At 41.4% G+C, this 25329-nt stretch overlaps 1 protein-coding gene across 4 annotated transcripts in view; it reads left to right on the top strand.

Moving 5' to 3' along the window:
• MOB2 (MOB kinase activator 2) overlaps positions 1-25329 on the top strand; it is a 121128-nt gene that overhangs the window by 67606 nt on the left and 28193 nt on the right. The window contains exon 1 of one of the 4 annotated variants that reach the window (XM_082316745.1): positions 20696-20884. The exons of the other annotated variants lie outside the window; for them this stretch is intronic. Within the exon in view, the coding sequence (XP_082172871.1) occupies positions 20775-20884 (110 nt within the window). The 5' untranslated portion in view covers positions 20696-20774. Of the gene's footprint in view, positions 1-20695; positions 20885-25329 lie in introns of those variants that run through there. 4 annotated transcript variants of the gene reach the window in all.

The following is a 25329-nucleotide window of genomic DNA, read 5'->3' as shown; positions in this document are numbered from 1 at the left end:
CTTCTCCCCCGCCCCAGTGTATGTATTTACTTACGGGAAATGTCTCACCTCTTGATATAAAACAATGTTGTGGCACAAATTCAAGGAAACTGTCATCCTTGCTCTTATACAGAATCTCAGGTGGTGATAAATGCTCATATTAGGATTTGAGTATTACAAAGGTATTGTTCCATTAACAACCTGGGGCCAGAACAGGAAACAACAAAACACTTCAGACACTTAACTTTTTTTTTTTTTTTTTGCACCTTCTATGCCACCTCCCTCCCCCCAAGTAAACTGCTTTGTGGAGTATGTAGCGTGGTCAGGGCTTATAATGAAGGTAGTATATATGCAGGGTAATAAGTGCCCACTAAAAGTAGCCATATAATTTATCTGTTGTACACTAGAACTATTAACATCCCAATTCATAGCTCATTAATAATAACTAGGGGCAGTAAATAAACTTTTACACCAGTTACTGTGAATTGGAGATTCAATAGCTTAATATGCAATGGACAGTTTACTTCTGCTTCTTCTGCCTAAGATGCTCTGAGGACTAGAGCTTTTTAATGGGGTATTACTGTGAAAGCATAATGAACAAATGTATTAAATATAGTCATTTTAAAAGCTTTTCTCAGTGAATTCAAGCTTTCCATTAACATAGAGTGGGAGCTTGTTTTCTTCCCTTACCTGCTGTCAAACCGTACCTACAATAATGACGATGTTAATTGAGGTTTCTTTCCTCATAGCTGTATGAGGGGACTCTTGATTATGGTGTGTTCTAAAGCTAAGAAAGAAAAATAAAGCAAAAGCTGTTAATGATTTTTTTTTAACATCTTCCATTCCCAAACCTCTGTCCTGCCAGTTACGCAGGATGAACCAGCACTTTGCTTAGCGCTGCTAGCTCAGCTGAACGAAAATGTGAGTTTTTTAACTTATACTATGTGGGAGGGAACAGCATCAATGCCGATGGATGCTAAAGATAATGAAACATTGTGCATTGGCAGGAGAGATCCTAATGCTGAATGTTAGGTAGCTGACAGCACCACGCTGACTTTATGGGCATGTCAGGTTTTATTGGCTTGGGAGCTTTATTTCATGGCAGTCATGCAGCTACACTACTCAAAGGTGTTGAACTTAATCTTTTCGAAGACAAGTCTTTGCTTTCCCAGTTTTTCTCAGTTTTAATTATGAGTATATTCTTGATACAGTAACATGGCAGTTTTCTGAGGGGAATTTAATATTTTTTTCATTATAATTTGATTTCATGTAGCTTGTTAGGGGTTTTTTGTAATGACTGGTGGCTCATAGAACACTGAAGAGGAAATACATTGACTACATATTTAAATATTTTTATGGGGTTAAATGCTGCATTTTGTAGTATGCTCAGGACTCTCACTGCACTTCAGATAATTAAAAAAAGCTTTTTTTTCAGCTCTAAAAGACTGTTTAGCCTCACCTCAACAAGCAAAAATTAGGTTAGCTATTCAGGAACTGAAAAAAAGCAAGTTTTTTGCAGGTTTATTCAATATTTTCACTAAAATTATTTGATTTCTCAGTGGTTGGAATATGGCTTTTTGAGAGAGATTGAGTCCCGTCCAGTTTAGCGCTCTAATACTAAGCAGTTTGGATGTTAGATGCTTTCTGTGATGGTGGATAACATAGCAAACTCTGCGTGTGATGCATTCAAGCAGAGAAAGATCACTTTAGAGGAGGCCAGTTGGAGCTCTGCGCTGCATCTTCGCTTGCACAAGGCCAGGTGATACGGGGGGTCTTGGAGTTACCCAAGCATTTACTCTGCAACTTAGATTTCACATAAAATCAACCACATTGCCAAAGGAGCTTTTCTCTTTTATTTCTGCTGGTTGTACTGGCTGCTCATGTCTTGAGGGACATTTCTTTTTGTGTTCCAGAGTATGGTTTAAACAAAAAATGCTGTTTTCAAAACATTATTTCTGTAGGTCTGTAACACCTCTTTCATGGAAGAGTACTGTGCATTCGCTTTGTTTGGTTTCCCTCTTGTTGTCTGATGTAGAAGGGACTGGGCAGATTTGCATAGGGGCTGATTGTTGTTTTAGAGAAGGTTTTGCGATCAGAAAATTATCTTTTAATAGCCTTCTGTAGCCATTTCCAAGCCACAGGGTATGAAGTGCTTTCTGGGGAATGCCTTGAACTCTGAAACTGATGCTGGTGCCTTTCTGAGGTGACCTGGAAGCCGGGAGCACTGGAGCAGTGCAGTAAGAGCTGTTACGCACAGGACCCTGTGCCGTAATGCCGGAGGAGGTTGTCTGTGCTGGGAGTGGTTTGTTTCTTGCAGAGCTTGCCTGCGCCGAATTCCCGACTGGTCCGCTTTCTAGCATTGGAACCAACCGCGTGGTGTGCTCCTCGCCACTGTCTTCTCAAGTGGATCCAAGGTTCAGGAGATATGAGAAGAAAAGGTAGGCAGCTATGGCAAAGAGCAAGGCAGGAGAGCCTGTTGTCTCCAGCCAACAAGCTGGAAAACTAGCTGGGTCTTCTTTTCATGCTTGGAGACCCTTGGAACGGGTAGGATGCTGGGGATTTTGGCAGGTGGGGGAGGGAGGGAGAGTGGCAGAGGGGATGCGTCAGGGTACGTGCATGGACTGCACTGGTATGAGCTGGAAGTTGTGGTATGTATGCTATGATGGAGGAATATGATACCGGCATATTATGCAAATTTATGTTGGAGGCACATGCTACAGAAAATAAAAATGTGATTTAAACCATTTTGAGAGCTGCTGATTAATAGCACTCCGTGAATGTTAGAGCTTTTCTTATTATAGGCAGCATAAACTCTGAAAGAGCTGGATACTGAGAACATTCCAGTATTTTTTTCTGCCCGATTACCAATTTGGGATCTAAATTAGATAAAAGTTAATGTTTTTACCAAATTGTGTGATCCCTCTGTGATGAAAAGCTTTTAAAAAGCTCTAAGCCTAGAATGAATTTAGAGCATGTTACAAAGAATAATCTCATTCAAAATTTTTCGTTTTAAAAGTAGGCTAGGACATGCCATATGAAAACAAAAGGCAAACTCTATATATATTCTTGGTACCCACTGAGGATAAGCAGTCAGCACTGTATTCCTTCAGAGTCGTCTGTATCATCCACAGCTGTTCCCACGGTTCAACTTTTTGAATATTTTTACTAAGGTTGGTTTTTTCCCCCTCCCCACAACCAATGGCTAGAAAGACCTTCTATGGTATTTATATAAAATAGGTTCTGCATTTCTGATGTAGGTGGTCACAAAAACATTCAGACCCTGGCTAGTGAAAAAAAAAAAAAAAAAACAGTCAGATACTTAACTTTTGGATTTAGTAAGTTATGTTAGAATTTTTTTGGGGTAGCTTATACACAGGTAGTTTCAAACCAGCATCTCAGGATTTTTTTCAGTGGAGAGCCTTCTTTGTGTTCATGCTAGTTTTTTCTCCTGTTACTAGCTTTTAATATAAGTTCCTGGAATACATACGATCAACAAGATCTGTCCTTCCAGACATACAAGTTACAGTTATCAAGTGACTGACATTCATAGAAAACCCACATACTTTTCTGTCCTAATGAATTTTTTTTTTTTCCTGAGCTAAAGACAATATTGCTACTAGCTTATGGTTTCTGAACTGGAGGTGTAGAGCTTTTAGTGTGCTCTGGGGAGCTATATTCTGCACTTGAAACAGTATAGTCTCATTTATAAAATAAGGATAAAAATGTCTAGCCACTTTATAAGGAGCTTAAGAACTAAGTAACTTGTACAGTTATTTAAAAAGGCATATTTCTCTGCATTTGTTGCCTTTATGTAAAGGTAAACAAAGTCTGTGCAAGGGTCTAACCACCTGAAAACTCAGGTAAAAATAACTGATTTTTATGTTTATGGGTAAGTCTGCATGAAATATAAATACATTTGGAAACAGCAGCACCAGGGTGAGTAAACATTACTAAGCCCAGCCATCCTGTCCCTTACCTTAGAATAATTACTGGTCTGCATTTGAAGAACAAATCTTAATGTTGCCAAACTCCACCTTTTTCCTGCCCAGTCTGTATGTGGGAGAGTCTTTATAAGAATATATTTCCTGTTTCCCAGACAAGGGAGGGGAAAAATGTGTTTTCTCCTTGTTCTGAAAAACAAAAGACAGGCAGTGACTGCACACCCGCATCAGCTGCCAGCCTAAACCTGAGCATGCAAAGAGCTGAAGGCTACAGCGAGTTTCTTAGTTCAACCTTTGGCAAAACAGCACATTGCTACTGCAGGCTGTCTCATTGGGACTTACCCTCAAAGTTTTATGAGAGAGAGAGAAACTGGCTGAGAGGTGATAAAAAGAGCTGGACTTGTAGTTTTTATTATGTTGCTTTGACCCAATCTTTGAAGCATAGAAGAATTGTCAGTATCTTCCCCCTTTCCTGGCAGGATTTCTTCCCAAACCTCTTGTTTTCAGTTTTATGGATTAGTTTTTGTCACAGATTACTAAGCTTTGAAGAGTGAGTTTTGCAAGGAACAGATGATACAGTGGCAAGAGAGCGAACGCGTGCTTCAGCCACTTTCCAAGTGCAATGCTAATGAGTTTGTAACAACAGTAAAAACGTACAGGATAAGAACAATGGAATAATTTTTCTTTTTCTTTTCCTTTTGACGTGGAGGGATATCAGTGTAGGTATGGCAGCTTTGTTTCTCCAAGGCCAAGTCTATTCATTTAGATTTTGACAGCTATTCCAATTCTGTCCCATATTATGTGAACAAGAGTAGCTCCAGCCTTTTCCCACCTCAAATTTTGAGCGTTATTCATATTTGTGCATCCTGATTTAAAATAGTACAAATTGGGACTGCTGTGTTTTAAAGTCAACTCCACTGGTACAGATTACAAAAATAAATTTTACTTTCATAGAGGTGCTTCAAACAAGTTAGAGTTCGTGTCTCCTCTTTATGCTCTCCTTTTAAGGAAAAAACCCCATACTTTTGCTCTCTGTGGGAGAAGTTTGCAATCAATAATGTAGTACGTGATCAACAGTGGAATTGCAGTGCTCAGATACAGGACAAATTAGAGAGGTCTATAAGTAACAGCTCTCCTGAAAATGGTTCAAGAACTAAAAGCAAGGTTTTGGGTTTTTCAGAAAGTGGTTGTGGAATTATTAGTTCCCTTTTCTCTGTTGTACTCCAGAAAGGAGTTACGTTGTGTGTAAGTTTGCTGCTTTTGCTCTGTCCATCAGCTCGCACTCTGACTATAATGGTCCTGAAGGGAGAGAGTTTCTTATGGTTTAGGAGAAATTTAGTGGACTGAATAAATAAATTGAGCTTTTTATATTTTACATGTATTGAAAATCTAGATGGATTAATCAAATTTTCAACTTCACTGCCATGACACTGTCAATAGGAAATAAGTGTGAATTTCTACTTCGTCTGTGCAGGGTAGTTTATCGTAATAAATCTGCTCTATAGCATCAGTAAGTATGATAATGAGGTGGCAGTTTCTGTGTTAAAAACTATATTGCAATCCAGGTTAAATATTTTCATTGTCATGTTCTTGAAAAATAATTGCAGTTTGTCTGTTCCCCTGTGAGTACGTATTGGAATATGGCAACGCAATTTCAAAATAGATCCATTTCTGAGGTTTAAAAAATTACTTATAAACCAGGTGCTTTTTTAAGAGAATGCTTCATCTCATCCTTAGGAGAGTTATGCCCTATTTGCCCAAAATACATACTTCAAGCTTCATACACGCTTCAAGATTCAGACATAATACTCAGGCTTGATTTTTGTTATTGTTATCACTTAGAGTGGTCCTTCATAGGGTGGTCAGAAAACTGCAAGGCTGTGAGGAGATTATTGTCTTCTGGTAATCTACGGCCGTGGTCCTTGAGCTGTTTTCTGACACGTGAGTGTGCGCTGAACATCTCCACTTGGATTGCCCCTCTCCAGTCTCAAGTCCGAGTCCCCTATTTCTCTAAGTGTTTTCCTGTGTTGTGGAGCACTTCTGACTTCCTCCTACAGCGGTATTTAACACCATGTCCTCTCAGCGTGGAACAATGGAACAAGTGCAATTTTTCTCTGTATACAGTCTTATCATTCTCATTTATGGGAACTGATGTAGTTACACACATTGGGCATTGTTCTTTCAAGCACATGTGTGAAGCTATTAGCATGAGCATGCAGTTCAACAGTACAGCCACTATACTGGCAAGCCTCCCCTGAAAGGGACTTCCTTATCCCTAGCTGGGTTTCTGCTATTTCTCTTATATATCCAGTGACTCTGAAATGGCTTCATGGTGAGCTGTGTCACAGGGTTAAACTAGCAGAAAACGAATGCTATGAAAATGCACCATTTCCAATTGGTTTGGGCAGGGATGAATGAATGGGAATAATCCTCTCTGAAGAAGCGAGCTGATAGAGTGGCTTAGCTCTGTCACCAAAAGATGCCCTCAGAGTGTTTCAGAACATACTAGCGGCACTTTGTGTTGGTAGACTACTAAAGAACACTTGAGAGGGGTTGATGTCAACCCTTGTTGACTGCATAAGCATTATTTAAATATTAGTTTACTGTAAATGGGTTTTTAGAAATTAAAAAATTTCACTTAGAAGTTTTAAAGTATCTGAATGTCAGTGTACTTTGGTTTCTCTGTATCCATTGAGCCAATTTTTGAACAGCATTGCAGCTTTTGGATTATCTAATATCTGTATTTGCACCGAGCAGATGTTTTGTTGCTTTCATGGAAATGCAGGGCTGTTTGTGAAAGGTTACACAAGTAGAACAAATGCCAAGCTGCTGATCTGTTTCTCACTGCCAGCCTGTTTTTCTTAAGCAACAATCTGCTAATAGAAGTTGTGGTACAAGAGCAGATGTGTACAGTACAGGAGGACAATCTGGCTTCCTTTGTTGCATGGTGAGAGAGCATGGGCTTTCAAGTTTTGTTGGAAGTTGATTATCTGGAATTAGAAATGAGGCAGTAGATGAAGCCCCAAAGAGGGTAAACTGCAGCTTTCACTTCTAGTAGAGGTGTAACATGTTGAAGCTGGGAATTGTCTGCAAGTTCTGACGTGCATAATGGCAGTCTGTTAAGCCTTGGGTTTCTCATCCATCAGGCAACCCAACAATCCTTGAAGTAAGTCCTTGAGTGTGTTTATGGAGAGGGTGAGGGTGGGTAATGTTTTTCAGCAAGCTCAGGTATGGATGTGAATACATTTTTCCTGAGTTCTGGATGTTAAAAGTAGCATTGTTAAAGCGAGACAAAGGACAGTATTGAGGGAGTCGGTGGGCACAACTTGTTTTGCAGTCTTTCACTGCTGCTCTCTGAATATCTTCCTTGTAAAGGATGGGAGGAGGCATTTGGTCTTTCTGAGTGTAAGGAGGGGAGAACGAGGAAGGTGTTGGAGACAGCAGGCAGTAAGTGGAACTGAGCAGCTTTCCACACTAATGGTCATACTAGCAGATGATAAGACATACTCATTCAGGTTTTAGGCTGTATCATCTTCCCCACTCCTTTCTGCACAGTCCCTTGGGCCAGATAATTTGACTCGAATCAATACTGCTCTTTGCTCAAGGGTATTCAAGGATTACAGTGGAAGCAACGCAGTGATAAGGAGCTAATTTTACGTGGAAGAGGACGTAAGGTTTTGGCCATGTGCTCTCCATTTGTTTCTTACAACCTAATTTTGAATGATCATGCTGTGTTGTTTTGTGGTTGTTTTGTTTTGTGTTTTTTTTTTTCCCCTCCCCATGGTTGTGAGTGAGAAAGTGAAGAAAAGGGATTACAAGAAAAACAGGCTTTTTTTTTTTTTTTTTTCCCCTCCTTGAGGTTTTTAATCAAAGGTAGTGCAACCTGTGTGGGATGAAATGATCCTAATTGTTACTAAGCTGATTAAATATTTATAAAACAAGGGCTGTATTATATTTATAGCTTTTCTGTCTGGAAAATATAAATATATTGATGATTTTATAGATTTTTCTTTCCTTGCTGAAATAATGAGTACTAGCATTCTTTGTTGTCTTAAGATGCAAATATTCTCTGAATTTCTAAATGTTAGAAACTTCAACATTTTAAACTTGCAACATTATTAAATGAAAAATGGTCCTTTAATTTGTTGGGGAAGGAAGATCCAGATAAAGTTCTGTGTGCTTGTTCATCCCTATTAAGATTTTAAGAACGGCTCCAGATCTTTTGATCAGTTGTGCTTACATTGTCTTGAGTAGGCACTTGGATCCCTTCTAAAGTAGAAAGGCAGAAAAGACCTGCAGTATTTAAAGACTGGAAAAAAGATTTCTAATAATGAGACATAAGGAGATTTTTTTTTTAGCTTCTCAGAAGGTCAAGAGGTGAATATAATATCTAGCTAATCAAGTTAAAAAAAGGGGGAAAGAAAAAAGCTATAATCTTAACAGAGAAAGGATAACAATCATAATTGGAAACATAAATGGATGTTAAAGCTAGGAGGTTTCAAATATTCAAAGGACGTGCGTTTTAACAATGGATGTGATCAGCCATTGAAACAAATTACTGAGCAAAATAACTGATTTTTCTTTCTTGTCAGATATACAAGTTAAAACCAGATGCCTTTCTGGAAGGTGTGCTTTAGGCTCAGTAAGCTTTGGGTTCACTACGGGGGTAACTAGATGGGAGGCAGACAAGAACTGAAGGCTGGTTCTGACCCCAGAGCCTACCGCTCTGGTTACTGTGGTGTGCTGGCATAGAGCGTACCCGAGCATCTTGGGTCTGGTAGCTCATTCTGTGGCCTGCGCCTAATTGCCCCTGCTTCCCCGAGGGCCTCTGGAAAGGAGCTCTGGGCAGGGGCAGCCACCCTACCTCGGCTGCTGTCTTCTGTGGGCTCCCAAGCGGGAGGTAGGTGGCTGCATCGTCCACTGCACGTGCAGTGTCTTTCATTTGTGCAATCCCAGTAAATCAGGCTTTTCAGGGAAGCGTCGGGTAGGTACTGTGGTGTACAAGCCTAGCGTGCCACTGGAGGAAACGTGTGAATCATCCGGTGGAAGAGTTGGGCGTTACCTGTGTACGTTTTGTCTCTGCTCCAAATGTCTTCTGGCGTTGTTGGTTGGGGTATGAAGAACGTTTTTGAGAGTACACCTGCACTGGAAGAAAGTCAAGTGTAGTTATAGGCAAAATGTGTTTTTCACCAGTATAGCTTGTTTTGCTTGGACGGCTCAGAGGCATGGGTGAGGGGTGACTTCTGAAATGCGTGCGCAAAGCACAGGTTTCATAGGAAGTGCTGCGTCTACAGTAGCAGCCGCTCTTCGCTACATGGTGTATTTGTGTAGGCAAAATAACTTCTCGGATTAAAAAAGCACACGTTTTCATTGTGAAATAATTAGAGTATGTAAGCTATGAAAACCACAGTGGGGACACAACTATTTAGTTTATCTACAAGGTTAAAACAGATGAAGTCAACCCCAGGAAGGGGTGTGCAATGCTGATTGTACCTACCTGGCAGATCTTGTCTCTATGTAAATTTTAAGCTGTGATAAGTATTCCATATTTTGTCTTGTCTTTAAAACTACTGTCCCCCAACAAACTATTATCGGTGAAGATAAAGCAATAGTCATATGGGGCGAAAGATAAGAGGAGCTGTGCATTACCTGCATGCTGCTAACAGCTGAATCTGTGCAGATTTAGTCCTCCTCCAACTGGCTATTTAAAAGGTACAGTTTTATCTGAGGAGGCTAGTTTTCTGAAGGACTTCCTGCATCCTTGGACAGTGAAGCATAGTTTCTTGTCCCTTTTCTTTTGGTGTAGGAAGTAAACAGTCTTTGTTTAGCGCTCCCCCCTGCCTTGGACCTTCCCTCCTCCATTAGGCAGACCAGAAGGACTTGATGGGCTGCAGCCCCGAGGGCTGTTGAGAGGCCTGGGATTACAGGGCAATGGGTGTCTGTTGCTGCTCAGCTGATGGATAGCAGGGCCTCGCTTCCCAGCGGTATTGTTTCTGTGTCTATTCTATGTTTTGGCATGCACCCAAATTGTGATGGATATAGATATTGACTTTAACTATGTGGATTTTTACCAGTTTCTTTATAAATTTGGTCATAGGGAAAGGCAAGCAGAAAGATACTTCGTACAAGAATTGCTAGTCAACAGGCGTACAAGCAGTAGTGTTAGCAGTATAGCTGTGGTCAGGTTCCAAATATGCATGAACACTTGCATATGCAAACAAAGCAAAGCCTAATTTGTGGAATAAAATATTTTATTACTTTCAGAAACAGCAATAGCAATGTGCTTTGGATGTTGTCTCATTAAAAGCAACAACTATACTTTCGTATGATAAAAGGATTCTTTTCAAAATTTGCATTTAGTTGGCTGCGTGTTCGTTGTATAAATGTAGAGCATGTATAGGGAAGAAAATTAAGATTTTCTTCTACCCTGTAGAGCTAAAATACCATGCCCTCATCCCATCTCCTCCCTGGCCCTCTGAGGAACCTGCATCATATTGATCGTGATTCTCGAAGAGGTTGAGATCCAACCTTTTAATTTTCAGTTTAATATAGCACTTGAACACACACACACACACAAATTCTTTTGAAGCTGATCAGTTTTACATGCGTATCTTAACAGCCTGGTTGGATTGGGAAGACTGGAACTGGATCCTTAACAGCATTCATATGTTCTTTTAGATTTAGCATGTAGGAGAGCAACTGGGAGCAGAATCTATATTCTGTATTTTACCATCCTCCAGCCAAAGAAATGAAAAACTGAATTCTGAAGAATAATCAGAAGCTTGAATGTGGAGCGCAAATCGATATACCAAGGTTAGCTTTTGAGTGCTTAATTTCTTCTTAGCTGTTCTGTGTGTTCTTTTAATGTGGCTGTTGCTCAGGTGTGGTTACCCTGAGCTGGCTGACTCTTTGACAGAGATATGTGTACAAGTAAAATGATATAAGGCTGCATCTGTTCAGAAGAATTTTGCATGGTTCATACTTCTGGCCAACCTATGGAAGAGCTTGTAAAGTTTAAATGACATTTTCAATAATGTGCTATGTTTTGTTCCTGGTGCTTCTGGTTAATGTGTGCGAACTAGAAATATTGTCCTATTTCTTCTTTTGTCAGATGTTCACCTATCCGTTTTATGAAAACATCAGGAGAAACTCCTCGACAATCCCCTTTTCTGTTGAATACACATTTAAAAGTGAATTTTTTTACTGAAGTTTTAAGGAGATTTTGGAATCAGCATGCCAATTTTTTTATTCCTGCTTTACGGTCTCGTTTTACAGAAAGTTAAGGCAACTGCAGTAAAGACAAGGAAAGAATAATAGCGAAGAAGGCTGAAGGAGAAAAGTTAATACCTGTTTCATAACACTAACAAAAATAAAGCTATTGAAGTGAAAAATAACTGTTCCTTTACCAAAGTAAAAACAATGAAAAGATTGATGGTGCTGCCCATGTGTGGGTGTGTACGTGTTTATGTAATGTGGGAAAAATTTTCTAAGAAACTAAGAATAGTGGTTAAATGTTTGTCCTCTTGGTAGTATCCTAGTCATGATGCAATTCTCAGCAAAATGTACTATAATTATACAGGGAAGTTGCTATTTACATAGTGGAACACAATGTATTTTCCCTAGTTTCAAATCATATTTAGAGCAGAACGTCAAAAGAGAAAGGTTCACGTACTGTATATTGGAGCATATTTGCTTGATGCGTATAATGTACCTTCAAAGTGCAGAAGTAGCTCAAGGTGCAGGATGAATACATATTTTAGTATTCACTTTCACCTCCCCAATAAGAAGCCTAGAAAAATGCTAAAATACTTCAGGTAGTGTGTATCACTGAATTTAGATAAAATTTGATATCTAAAAATTTATATATATCTATCTTGCTTTAGAGAGGGGCTCAATTTCACTCGCACCTCAGAGGAAGTAGTGGCAGAGGCGAACTTTCGAGAAGTCTGGAGTCATCCTTCCCCTTTTCTGTTATCACGTAGTATTTGTGTCTCCTCTGGCACTCGCCTGCCTGTGCATGCTCGCAGTAACACTGCAACTTCAGGGCCTTTTCCTAGTCATGAAGCAATTTTCATCAAGTATTTGAAAAAGATGTCTTTGCCATGTTCGTGGTAATAGTGTTTCTTAGTAGCTAAGTAGGAATTATGATAGCATGACAGTATCACACATTGATCCTAGTCTCAGTATGTATTGATATGGACAAAGTCCTGAAAGCAAGTAGTTTAGGAAAAGTATGCAAAACAAGGCATGTAAAATGTAGATTATCGTAATTTCTCTTTTTTTTGGCTGTGGAATTGGTGCAGAGACTTATTTAGCAAAGTTCATGCAGAATAGTCTTGGTAGACGCAGTAGTGTTCTCTCCTCAGTTTCTGTCCAGTACCTTAAGTGCAACTTCTGTGCTTGAGAGCAGGCAAGGCTAATTTTCTTATTGCATTACTAGAACATGACAAATGGCAATCTTGTCAAACCAGAATGGCAAAGCTCATCTGTCAGCCTGTGCTTTTCTTTGTTTCCTAGTAAATAAACATCCATTCAAGAGTTGTAATGGACTATGGGGGAAAAGGTGTAAAACCAGCCATAGAACAAATTCTAGGCAAAATGGAGATTTTAAGCAAGACAGCATCACAAAAGCTTTATATACAGCAGTGTTGCTCAAAGACAGATCTGTGCTTAATGGTGTTATTTTTAAACCCATTTCATTTTTCTCCATGATTGGCTTAAACTCAGGGCTCTTCCGTTGTGCATTCTACCATTTCTTTTCTTTTTCCTTGATCAGATGAGATTTGGGTTCATAGAAGTTTCCTTTATTTTATGGTATTTCTCTCTCAAGATGTAATCCATGATTGCCTCTTCACCAGGGTTTACAGCAGTGCAAGCATGTCACAGTAATAAAAATACTCGCGTCCTGTAAAGCAGTAATCTAGCCATAATTTGGAAGGCAGTTCTGTCTTAAGTAGACCTTTTCATGACCTCTGTATGCTTCCAGGAGGGGCTTTTTAAAAAATTGCTTTCAAATAGTGTGAGCCTAAAAAGGAAACTTCCGATGGTTTGAGATAGTTTAAGTAGTTGTGTTTTATATTATTTTTGTATAGAGAAGTGATATTTTATATAAATTTTACTCTTTTGGGTGTTCTTTGAGGTTTTTTTTTTTTTTACTATTAGCATGATTTCATTCAGTAGCTAGCTTAACTTGCTTTTGAAGAAATGTTATTTAGAAACAATGAATATGATATAAAACCAACAATCCTGTGTATACAGGCTTTTTTAATCCACCAGTTCCTATTGAACTAGACCAGTGTGCTCCCAGTGTATGTTAGTCTAGTGCCTGAAAAAAGTGTATGGTAGTCTTAACCTTAAATTGTATTATCCTGCTACTTTTTGTCCAAATCTGTCCAGAACCTGTGGGAGAGGGTTGACCTCAGGATCATATGATCGTGTTGGGTTTTGTAAGATGCTTGAAGTTTTGTATGATCAAGTGTGAGATTCAATTCAAATGGGTAAGTGAATGCACTTAAGCCATTTTCTTTGTCAGAAAAGCAAAGCATGAAAACTGGCTATATTTTTGTAAAAAGTTTTAGGAAAGTTACAAGCAGGTTACTTATGCCACACAGTTTTGTGTGGCTGTGCCTATGTAAGTGTATGTCCCACATGCAGCCGAGCTCTCGCATGGGGAAGGCTGGCAAGCAAAGCCAAGACCCAAGACAACGCTGCTGTGAGAATATTATGGGTTCTTGTGTCTAACATCTTGATTATAACCAAGTATCAAGAATTGTACTGTAAATTTTCCAGGTTTTTTTCAGTAAATTTACAAACAACATACTGAAAAAGAACTGTTAACGTTTTCAAATGGCTCAATGCTTAATCAGCGGTATGTTAGGTTTGAGGATTCCTCAAATGCAAGGTCTTCATGCTTTTACTTCCATGACTGTTTGAAATGCAGCTGTGTAACTTCAGCAGAGGTGAGTCCCTGTAACAGACTACTTGTTAGAGTCTTTTTGTAGCCCTGTGTCCATCTCCAGTGCACGCCTTTACATGCACACTGACCAAACAGGTTTTACTTTAGAGCTGTGAAGTGGCCCCTCCTCTGGGTTGAGCTGCCGCAATGCAAACAGTACTTACACAGCTTTGCAAGGCTGAACTACTGCTCGAAATTTTTTCATGTTTCATAAATTTGAACTATTTCAGATTTTAAGTTAGGTACTTTATGGCATCATGAATGGCGGAAACTGTTATTGGCCTCCTGTCACTCTGATCTGTGATGAGCCTATGAGGTATTAAGAAATCAAATTAACTGGGATGCAGCATGTGTGTTTTGAGTTGTATGTGGAATGCAAATGTGCACTGGTCTGGGTGTGAACCAAGTTAATTTTGTGACTTCTAGATTTTGTGGTCCTGCTCTTCAGAAGTAGTAGCTAAGGAATTACTCTGTAAGTGCCAGGAATTGCAATGAATAGTTTCCCCTGTTTAATCTTGCATAATGTAAGCTCTGTGTATTGTATTTTGTAATGCATGCTTGGAGAAAAAGCTCCTAGAATAAATTTCATACTTATTTTATGAATTGTTTTTCCCTCATGCTGTCATCTAAACATGGTGTTACCACATAAAATAATTTGCTGTACTGAAATGAAGCCATTCTTAGCACCAAGGAGGAGGGAAACATATATTTCCTTAGTGGCTCTCCATCTGTCTGGGAAAACTCTGCAAGTTCACTCCCAGCATCTCCCCTTTTTCCTTCTATGCCTTTCCCACTCAAGCGTAGATAGTCCTGACCAATAACAGCGCTGACACAGATACCCTCCTTTTCTGTGCTGATTACACCTTTGACTCCTTAGTCTAGAGTTCAATGCCAATTTGCAATTAGGGTTTTGTTTTCCTTGCCATATTTACCTAAGTCTGTGAAAACAGTAGTTGTGTTGTAAAACTTACAGGGGGAGTTCTGTATATCTGTAGCAAGTAGCTCTGAATATGTTAAACAATCACTGGGGAGAACTTCTTAGCCAAGTTTTAGAAGTTTTGCCTCTTTATATGAAGCATGAGGTCCAGTGTATTTGGGGGACGAAAGGGAAAAGAGCAGGAGTCTTTCATTTTAGCTTTTCTGTATGAAATGCATATTGCACTAATGCTTCCCTGGAGCGCAGCCTAGTTAAACTTCAAAATTAGGGCAAGGAAAAAAAAAAAAGGAATGGTAAAATGCAAGATGAAATTCTCCCTTGTGTTATGTCTAGAAAGGAACTAACAGTGGCTGCGATGGTATAAATTAAGCATCTCAATCTTTACAGTACACTGTGAGCACCCCATGCAGCCTATCAGCAGGTATGCTGCTTAATAAGACTTCATCCTCTGACTTAATCTGTGAGATGCATGTGTCGAAAGACATCCTTTTGGGCACTCAGAATGATAAATGCCTTAGCTTCACTGGCACATCTTTACTTGTTTGTGTTTTCTTCTCTCCTCATCCCCCACTGAAAGAAAAAAAGAGATTTCATCCTCTTTGAGGTAGACGTTGCCTGTCACTTGAGCTTCACTGTCACCTGGAGCTATTGCTAGGCTTTTGCCCAGCAAAGTTTGTCTATATGGAAGACAGTTTTATGAGGGTGATAGATTTGAGCTGTTTATTTGCAAATATTTTCCAGTTTATTCTTCCTTTATATAGTAGTACCAAGCATATTGTTTTGCGAACTAGAAAGAGGAAAACTCTCTGCCTCCTGAGGCTGTGTCATTGTGATGTTTTATTATTTTGGAATGAACTATGTAAGAAAGGTACCATATAGGGACTGCTTCATCCGTTACTGAAATAAGGTGCTATATAATGGTATACAACACCTTAGTACAGAAAGCAAAGAACCTTTTCTGTTGAAAGCAGGGGAAACTTTAAGCAGAATGCAATAGTCTTGGAACTTGTCCAGGATTCAGAATAATAACTTTTAAAAACAGAAATTATTTTTATAACAGTGGTAAGTTTTCAGGGATACTACAAACTAAGGTCTGAATCTGATATTTTTCTCCAACTCCACGGCAATTCCTCGACTCGGAGTCTACTTGCCACAAACTCACCTGGAACAGCTGCTCAGGAAACAAGTGTCCTGCTGGTGTGTGTTTTGCAGAGGGCTTCTGTCACTTGAGGTGGGCTGACTCAGGAGGACTGACTGAAATGCAGGCTATTTCACATCACTTTTCCATGTAGAGTGAGCATCACCATCCCATCCTTTCTTAATGGTTCTCGGGTACTTGTTCGATGCTGGTAGAGTTGAGTATCGCCTGCTGAGCTGCTGCTATTGCTGCTTCCGTCAGCGCATTCATGTTCTTCAGCTCTCATCCATACACACTTCTTGATGAACCTGGCTTAACTTGACATTTCAGGGGGTTTCAGAACAATAGACGTGCCTACACACATGCCAGAAATACAGTACCTTTGAGATCACGATTTCTTTGTTCGGTACATACAGCAGCATTCACTTTCCTTTTTATTTTTCTTTTTTTTTCCTTTTTTTTTCTTTTTTCTTTTTTTAAGTGAAGTGATACTTGATGAACCCTTGGTTCTTCTCATTTTTTGCATCCTTTCCAAAATGCTGTAATATAAACTCTTTGGAGTTGCTGGTGAAGCTTTACTGATATTTTGAGCTATTTTGCTGTTCTTGCTGCAATTGATTGCTTGTTTCTCATGTTATGGATTAGGTGAGAATATCGTGTACCACTTTTTCTCTGCCTATTGCAGAAAAAACCCTCCACAGTATTGATGAAGCCAAAGGTGGTGGTTGCAGGACAGGCACTGGCTTGTTACCAGACCTTTCAATAAAGCAGCAAATGTAGGCACCTTGTCACTTACAAATGTGCTGCTTTTAAGCTCAATCTTTTATGCACAAACTTTCTGCAATGTGTGTGGCCACTGTTGACAAGGCTTGTATCGCAACACTCTGTGTGGTCAGGAAGACCAATTCCTCCTGCTATTATCTCAAGAGTGGAGCTGAAAGTATACCCTTGAAATCTGTTATTTCCCCCTTCGCTATGACCACCTCCAAACTACTTTTGTAGAGACTGAGACAACTTTGACTTCAGTCTGTCTTCTGTCCAAAATCCGTGCCTTTATTGTCTATACGGAGCGGAGCTGCTCGTGCCGTCTCTGCTGCTGTGTGAGGATGACAAAATGGAGAGCAAATGTAATCTCAGTATAAATACTGCTTAGAGGCAAGCTAAAGGATAAAATGTTTTCATTGCTGATTTTAAGTCGTTCTAGAGACCTGGGGATGCACCGTGAGGTAACTAGAAAGGATACTTGACCAGGTGGTAGCAGGGCACACTAAAGTTAAACAAAGGGGCTAATTAGCTAGCAAAATTGAAATGTATGCCAGGCAGGGACACACAATAAACTTCAGTTTAATTTAAAACAGAACTTTACAATCTGATGTTACAAGGCCTCATTTCTATACATATAAATGCTGAATTGTACCTTAATCAAAATAATGATTATGATTTTTTTTTTCCCCTGACATTGTTTACTTGTCTGGGTTGATATGACTTGCTTTCTTTGCCAAACCTCTGGGTACTAGTATACATCCCTGTGGTGGCTGCTTTACGCTTAATTTTTATGAAACCCTAAAAGGGGCAAATAAATATGTAATTGTGTAACTGCTGCTTATAACATCATTATAAATATAAAGCATTATTCATAAAATTTATAAATACCATTCCTTGGCTTGGTGGCTGGGTTCAATGTAGAAGACTTTCCGTCAGTGTACTATAAGCACATACAGTCACGTGTAAGTGGTGGGAAATGGGGCTCCGCTCTTCCCAGTGTACTGTTTTGTGCCCTTACTCTGTGCCACTGGTGATGTTACTGTTTTGCTGATGTGTCTGTAGGACTGATAAAAGTCATAAAGCTGTTGGTAGGTCCATTCACAGGTATTTCTGTTAATGTTTTAGTGATGATTTCAATACACAACTGTGTGACCTTTCAAGCCTGGCTGGTGGGTAAGGGATGTGCTAGCAGCAGTTTGCCACTGCTGAAGCACACTTGTGCTAAGGTCGGATCCAACCATTGTTACACGCAGAGTAAAAAAAAGCAAGTGAAAAAGAAGCTACCGATGGATGTAAATAGGCAGGCTATCGGATGGCTGTAGACACACCCTTGAGGAAGGGCAGATATGCATCCTTCAGAATATGCATACGTAGAGATCAGACCAGTAGCTGTGTTCAAATAAATACGTTGCTTTTAGATCAAGTACTGCTCTTTCTGGATGCAGCAGCTTTCAAGTAAACCTATTTGTGTCTTCACATGTGCTCTGAATCTTGTTAAAGTGTGAGAATCTGTACTGCACATGTGTTTTAAATTACTTATGTTGATGCCATATAAATAAAGTGTATGTGCTTAGGTTGTGCTTCCTATAATAACCTTGTTTCACTTTTATTATTTTGGAGCATTTAAAATTGACTTTGAGATGATGGGTTTTCCCACAACTTCTATAAAATCCAGTACTACAGGTAAACTGTAGTGTGCAGTTGATCCAAAAAAGGGATACTGCTTGAATGAAGGAAAACTGATAGGTGGAGGAAAGGCTGGAAAGGGTGCTGTGGAGATGGATGGTTGAGGAAAGGGAAAGCGCCGGTTTGATGCAGAAGCTAACAGAATAGAGAAATGGGTCATTTATCTGGGTCAAAGTAAAAAGATATTGGGTTTAAAGATTTTTATTTCAGTTGATGTATCAGTTTTAACAGAAGATCATCAGTTCCTAACCTGTGTGAGATCATTGAAGCTCCATCTCTGAAGAGCGAATGTTTAGCTGTCAGAGTCACAGAGAGGACAGCTTTCCTAATACAACCGTAACACCACAGAGCTATATTTATTTTGGTTTGACCCCTGGATTTTTCTTTAATTTACTTTGGATAGACAGACTTTTATTAAAACTTAAGCTGCTTTATATCACAGGCTTGTTGTTTTTAGGGTGGTTTTTTAACAAACAAAATTCTCTCTGCAGATTTCACTGGTGAACGAAACGAGGGCAACTGCCCTCTTGGCAGGTGTCCTTCCTCAGTTTGCCAGGACTGTTGCTTTTTAATATTACTGTGACAAGTCTCTGTTACTTAGGGAAAAGGTTGAGCGAGCATCAGGTTTTTCAAGGGTTGGATAATCTTCTGTATGAAGCGCTGGGCTGCAGAGTGGAAAGCTGAGCTGTGTTCAGCTGCAGGCTTCCTGTGTGCTATCAGCAAAGTCATTAAAACCCCCTCTTAAGTGGATTGCTTGGAGAGTGGGAATAAAAATACCTCCTGCTTCACAAGGATGTGGAGGCCTAACTTGGAAGTGCGACTAAAAGACAGCGTGTGACTGACAGACACCGCGGCCTGGGTGGGTGCTTTGGGACTGGCGCGTTGTTCCTCCAAGTTGCATCACGTGGCTGTGGTTCCTTGGGTTTGTGCCAACAGCAGCCACGTTCCCACCCGCTTTGACCAAGCGATGCTGGGTTGGTGACGGCAACAATGGCATGATTTGTGCTAGGTTTAATTCAACAAGCCTGATGGCCTCCTCTTTACAGGGGAAGATGCCTGTTTAGTAAATGAACTGGAGAGCTTGGCCAATACCTGTCTGGGGAACTGTCCCTTCTGCCTGCAGCCGGTGTTGCAGATGTACCTAAAATGGCAAAACCACTGTTTTCTCTGAGGTGTCACAGGTCAGGTTTTAGTGTGCCAGAATAAGTGACGTCCTCAGGGCTTTGTGTTCTAGGTCATGTAATGCCACGCCTGTCACATTTTTTGTTATGATTTGGCTCTAAGTGCTACATCAGCCAGCCATGGGCACAGCTGCCTGTCCAAAAGGTGTGTGCTGAGTGGTGGTTACGTGGCGTGGCTAAGGAGCTGGACGTACAGCGCCTTTCTAAGGCCTGTTAGGAAAACTCATGGCAAAGTGGTTTCTCCATGTGAAACTGCTGGTGTGTCTCAGCAGACCTCGTGTTTGGGGACACTGCTTAATCGCTCGTCTTCTGAGGACCATTACCCAAGTGCCTGCTCTTAGCTCTGGTCATAACAGCAAGGTGCCTCTTGCCGTTTATGGTTTTACGCTTCTTCACCCTTCCTCTGTTTAGACCCCTCTGACAAAGGTCTTGAGGTCATTGCTGGGCTGACAGTCACTGTGTAAAACTGTGTTTCAGCAGAGTGTATCTAGCCCGTGCCCTTATTTGTCACTAAAGGTGTCATTATTCCCATTTCTCTCTGGGAGTCCAGCATGGCCCTGTTACAGATGGGGCCTGTACTGCAGACACCAACAGCAGCATGTTTGCCCCGTGTCCCGTGGCACCGCCGTCCTAGCCTTTGTCGTGCTTACTTTCTGGCTGCCAGAAGAAGTGGCAGAGGATTTTATTCGTGATGGTGGTGCTTGTGTTGGACAGCGCTGCTTTGGGGGACTCGCCAGGGCCAGGGCCGGGGTGCTTCCTCCCTCCCGCCCTGCCGCTTGCAGACCTGCTGCCGCCTCGCAGCGAAGCCCTGCCCGGCGCCCAGGGCCGAGGGAGGCGAGGGTTGTATAACCCCGGGCCGGGGCGGCGCGGCAGAAGCCCCGGCGGAGCCCGGGGGCGGCGCCCCGGCCCCAGCCGCGGCCTCCTCCGGCCTGAAAGGGCCGATTCAGGGGCAGCGCCGGGCCGGGCGGGGGAGCCGCGGCGGGCGGGGGAGCCGCGGAGGCCGCCCGCCCCCAGCGCCGCTGCCCATTGGCGGCGCCGGGCGGGGGCCGGGCCGGGCCGGGGCGCTCGGCGGGGGCGGGCGGCCGCCGGCCGGGGAGAGCGGCGGAGAGCCCGGGCAGTGCCGTGCCCACCGGCGCCCCGGCGCTTCCCCGCTCCGCTGCGCTCGGCCGCGCCGCGCTCCTCCCGCCGTACCATGGTTGGGGATCACTGCAGCCTCCCCAGTGAACGGCCCGTCCTCGCCCAGAGTCCCAAACCCGGATTAAGCTGCAAAATGGTCCTGCAGGCGGTGGGCAAAGTGCTGCGGTAAGGACGGGTCCGCCGGTGGCGGCGGGCGGGCAGGGCGGCTGCCCCGCGGGGCTCCCGTGGGCGAGCCCGTCTGCGTGAACGGGGGCTCCCCCCGAGCGCACGTAGGGCCCCGAGAGGAGCGAGAGGGGAGCCGGAGCTAAGCTGGAAGCCCGGCCCGGTGCCTCCTCCTGCTCGGCCCCTCTCGTGTCTGGAGGAGGGAGGCTGCTCTTGGCTCCCGCTGGATCTTGTGTAGCAATCTGGGAGGGTGGAAGTTGGAAGAGCAATAGCTGCTTGGAGAGAAACATTTGTCCACCCGTAATACTGCAGTCAAATTTTGTTTGTGCTCCCCGAGAACTAAATTTCCAGGACGTAAGCAGACGGTGAAGGTCCTGGCTTTCCTGAATAAGGAGTATGACCAAGACGCTACATATGCTTTGGCATGTTTTCTACAGAAATGTCATAAGATGAGGGGAAAAAATTGCTCATGTAGCTCAGAGGGACTTGTGTGAACACTGAGACGTGTATGACTACTGAGACCAAAACCAGACTCTTTGGCAAAGGACGTGCAGTAATTTGATTCGGAGGAGTTCTGACCCGTTCTGGTTTGCAGGGAAAAATGTCACCACAAATATTAGGATTAGCAGCCTAGCTCTTCAACAACTGCAGCTTTTTATTTTGGTTTAAGTGTGTTCAGATATTTTTCTGGGATCTATGAAGAATGGCAGTGCTGCTCCAAAAAGGAGCCTTGTTCCTCCAGTGTAACTTTTATTTGGCAAACTTTCGTTTGTCCCCATTTCCTGCTATCTGTTGCCAGTTGTTAAATGTTTGTCAACAGAAACATTACCCCTCCCTCTGTTGACTCATGTCTCTTCTCTCCCCAAGCAAGTTTAGGGGAGCCATTTATTAAAGCAGAGCGTTCTGATCACAAAGCAGCTGAGCTCTGGCTGCGGCTTAAACTAGAGAAGTTCACTGGGCTTAAAGTAGGCTTGGTGAGAGGAATTGCTTAGAGTTGCTCTTAAAGAAGTGCAGTATTGCAGTACTTTCTGGTTTTGTTTTTGGGCTTTTTTTCTTGTTAAAAATACTTTACTGTAGAAAACATTAGTATAAGGAATTCAGGTTTCTTTTTCAGCTTTTTAACAAGTTTAATGTCCCTTCTTTGCATTTTTGGGGGGTGGTGTGTCTATAATTCAATATGGTGTTACACAGCTGGTCATATAAAATCCTTTGGCCAGCGGCTTGCTATTCATGCTGTGAACCTTTTGAAGTTTTTTGGTAGCTGTTCTATTGGCAGCACTCCTAGATGTAAATAGATGGGTGCCTCTGTAGGGAAGAATTGCCAAACCTTTTGTTCAGCATCTATGGGAGTTTATTTTAAAGTATAGGTAACTTCCTGTGACTTAGCAGTGAAACATATATTTTTATGATTTGTTCAGTGTATGCTTTTAAAAAAGTATAACATAACCTCGTCCTTTCTCCTGCAACTGGAGTACGTGCAGAAATTGTGCATAATTTTAATTCCCTTTTTTTCCTGAGGTTTATTTTCTACATACACTATAAAACTGTTATGAAAGGAGGAAAAAGTTGTTGTCATACATGAAATATTTTGGGCTTGGGAATTAATAGCATAACTTCATTTTGCTAAGCTGTTACTAGATGGGAGTGATTACTGGTTTGTAGTGGAGTTTTTTTTTAATGTGTCTTTTCATTCTGGGCCTATCTCCTTTTGCAACCAGTTAGAGAGAAATAAGAAATCACAAAAACTTTCTTTAGATGCCAGACTGGTTCTCTTATTTCTCTTCTTGAATATACTTCACATACCTTATCTGACCTTATGTGTGTTGCTTCATCTTGCTTTTCTTCCAGTTTTTTTCTGTAAAACAAACTCATCCTATTCTGTAAAGAGCTCAGGCAGCGTAGGAGCACAGGTACTAGCTAGGAGCCTAGGTAAATACTAAGTCCAATTGAAGTTTCCTTATTGCAGAAATCGGGTATTAGTGCTTTAGAAAGTGTGAGCGCAGTGATGGTGAAAGAAGGAACCATGTGGGACCTCATTTAGGCCAAAAATGGTGGCTTGTTGGTGACAGTTGTGGTGGGATTTCTTTGAACATGGGTATCCACAGCTGAGCTTTGTCAGCTTTGTTGGTGGTAGACAAGAAAAGGGAGCTTAAAGATGTGGTTGAATGCAGAGGTGCAATGCCAACCGATACAGAGTGATAGCTCACTCGTTAGCACTGATGTTGTTGTCACTTGAAGTTAAATGAGATGCATCCCACATTACTGTAATGGTTTACCATCTATGTCAGAGTAAGTGTAGGACAAAGGGTATCAAATACCACTTTTACACCTGGCTGCCTGAAACACTGCTGATTGAGTTTTCTATAGTCTATAGAGAAGACAAATCAATACTAAACTTGATGAATCAATACCAAAATTTGGATGAAGTAATTTTTCTTCTGTTGATCAGGCCTATAAATGGCTTGGTGATGAGATCAAAGGGTATCTTGCTTGTGCGTAGCCTGCTGTTAAGAACAGCCTACTCCATTTTAGGCCAGGCATAACTGGGAACCATCATCATCACTGTTCCTTCCTAGCCCTCCGCAGGCTGCCAAGGGCTTGTAGAAGTTCACAATGGACGAGGGAGAGAGTGCCCATCTTCTCTCTAAATTGCCCTCCATTTCTGTCTCTCTCCTGGTTGTGAATTACGAAGTTCAGTTGTTCCAGTACGATACTTAATCAGTATGATTCTCGTCCATAGCAAATTTGTTGTACATTATTTACATGAGTTGTATGTACTTATAAGTAACTCACTCTCTTGAAGCTTTTAACATACAAGTTGTTTTCATTAGTTAGTAGGTCCAAGTCTCCCTAGCTCCTGGGTGCCAAGTAGTGTCTGTGTCACACACTAGTAATAGCTGTCACAGGAAAAATCAGTGTGGGGAGGAAACAAGGAGGGAAGCGTGAGGAAGCAAAAAGGCTTCATGAGAAGAAGCAGCAGCCCTGAGAACCTGAGAAGAGTTTAAAAGAGCATGGGGAAAGACAACTGAACCAGAAGGGGGGGGGGAATGTAACAAAAGCAACAGATGTGCTCTCAGCCTTTCTAATTAATTTTTTATGAAAGCTACTGTTAGGTTTATTACTCTTTTAAATTATTAGTGATTCAGCTATGAAGAACTCTGGAGATGCTTGTATCTTTCATCATATGGGTTAGTAAACTGTGTTTAACACTTCAGGGATGGGACCAAGACTACACACTTGTAATGTTAAAAAAAAAATAATATTAAAACACCATTAGAAAAGTGTCATCTCCCCTTTAAATTAATCATAGCGTAGCTGAGATGAAGTTATGTGTATTCCTTAGCACAGTGTTTAATTAGGGCTTTCGTTTCACTTCAGATGTTTTTGAAATATGTTAATATAATTTTCCCCCTCTCCTGTAACGAACTGTCTAATTATTTAGCCCATGGTTCGGGAGGGAAAAAACCCCAAATGGATTCAGTTTTTCTGTTTTCTGTTGTTTTGTTTTGTACAAGTTGGTGACTCTGTAGAGAGGTAGAAGGGGAATGGGAAAAAAGTACAATGTAAAAACTTGGAATATTTTTCTACTTTCTAACATTATTTAATTAATTGTTCAAATTTTTTGTGAAACAGCTGATTACTGTTAGCTTCCTTGCAGAGGTGTGCTTTTCACTGGCCTCAGGCAGCACAAGTGGAAGGAAGACTCAGGTACATGAGAGATCTCCCCTCTTTGGTCCCAGCAGATAACTGAGCTGGCCATACGTGTTCTTCAGAGCTGTGTGCTGATGACTTCAGGACACAGTGTTCACTACCTGTGCCAGTGCTTGAATCCCAATTCAGATGCTTGAGTGCGGCTCAGAACTGCAGCGTGTTTGCTGTGCCGTGGCACTTTGGGTCCTGCGCAGGCAATTTTCAGAGATGACTACTCATGCCATAGTCAGTGCGTTTCTTTTTAAGTCTCCAGTGAAACCGAGTCCCCCTGGGATAGTTGACTTGTAATTGGTGATATGGTGTCAGGAAAGAAGAATGATGGGGGCTACAGAGTTGTGATGTCGTCATGTAATGACTTCTGATAAAGTACAGTATGGTTTATATGTACACATGGTCCAGGATGAGTGTGGGAATAGATAACGTCAAACTCCGTTTTCTTGTAAGAGCCTCCCTTCTTACAGCAATGTGCAGGGATTGATTTGGATACAAACCAAAAAATAAAACAACCAACCCCACTCTTTTCGGGTAGGTATGCCATTGGCATTACTAACAAAGTGGAATTTTTACAGGTACTTTTCAAGACTGTAGTAATTTGTTTTCAGTGATAGCGTGATAATGATTGTCAGATAAATTGGCAAGTTTGTGTTGGTGTCCTGGATGGTACTATATATTTTTACATCCAGCACTTAGAAATTTTTGAAAAATTCCTTGTCTATTCCTTAAATACTTCATGTCAA

This window comes from Platalea leucorodia (genome assembly GCF_965183815.1).
Source record: "Platalea leucorodia genome assembly, chromosome: 7".
NCBI lineage: Eukaryota > Metazoa > Chordata > Aves > Pelecaniformes > Threskiornithidae > Platalea > Platalea leucorodia.
This window is presented reverse-complemented; position numbering and strand designations above follow the sequence as displayed.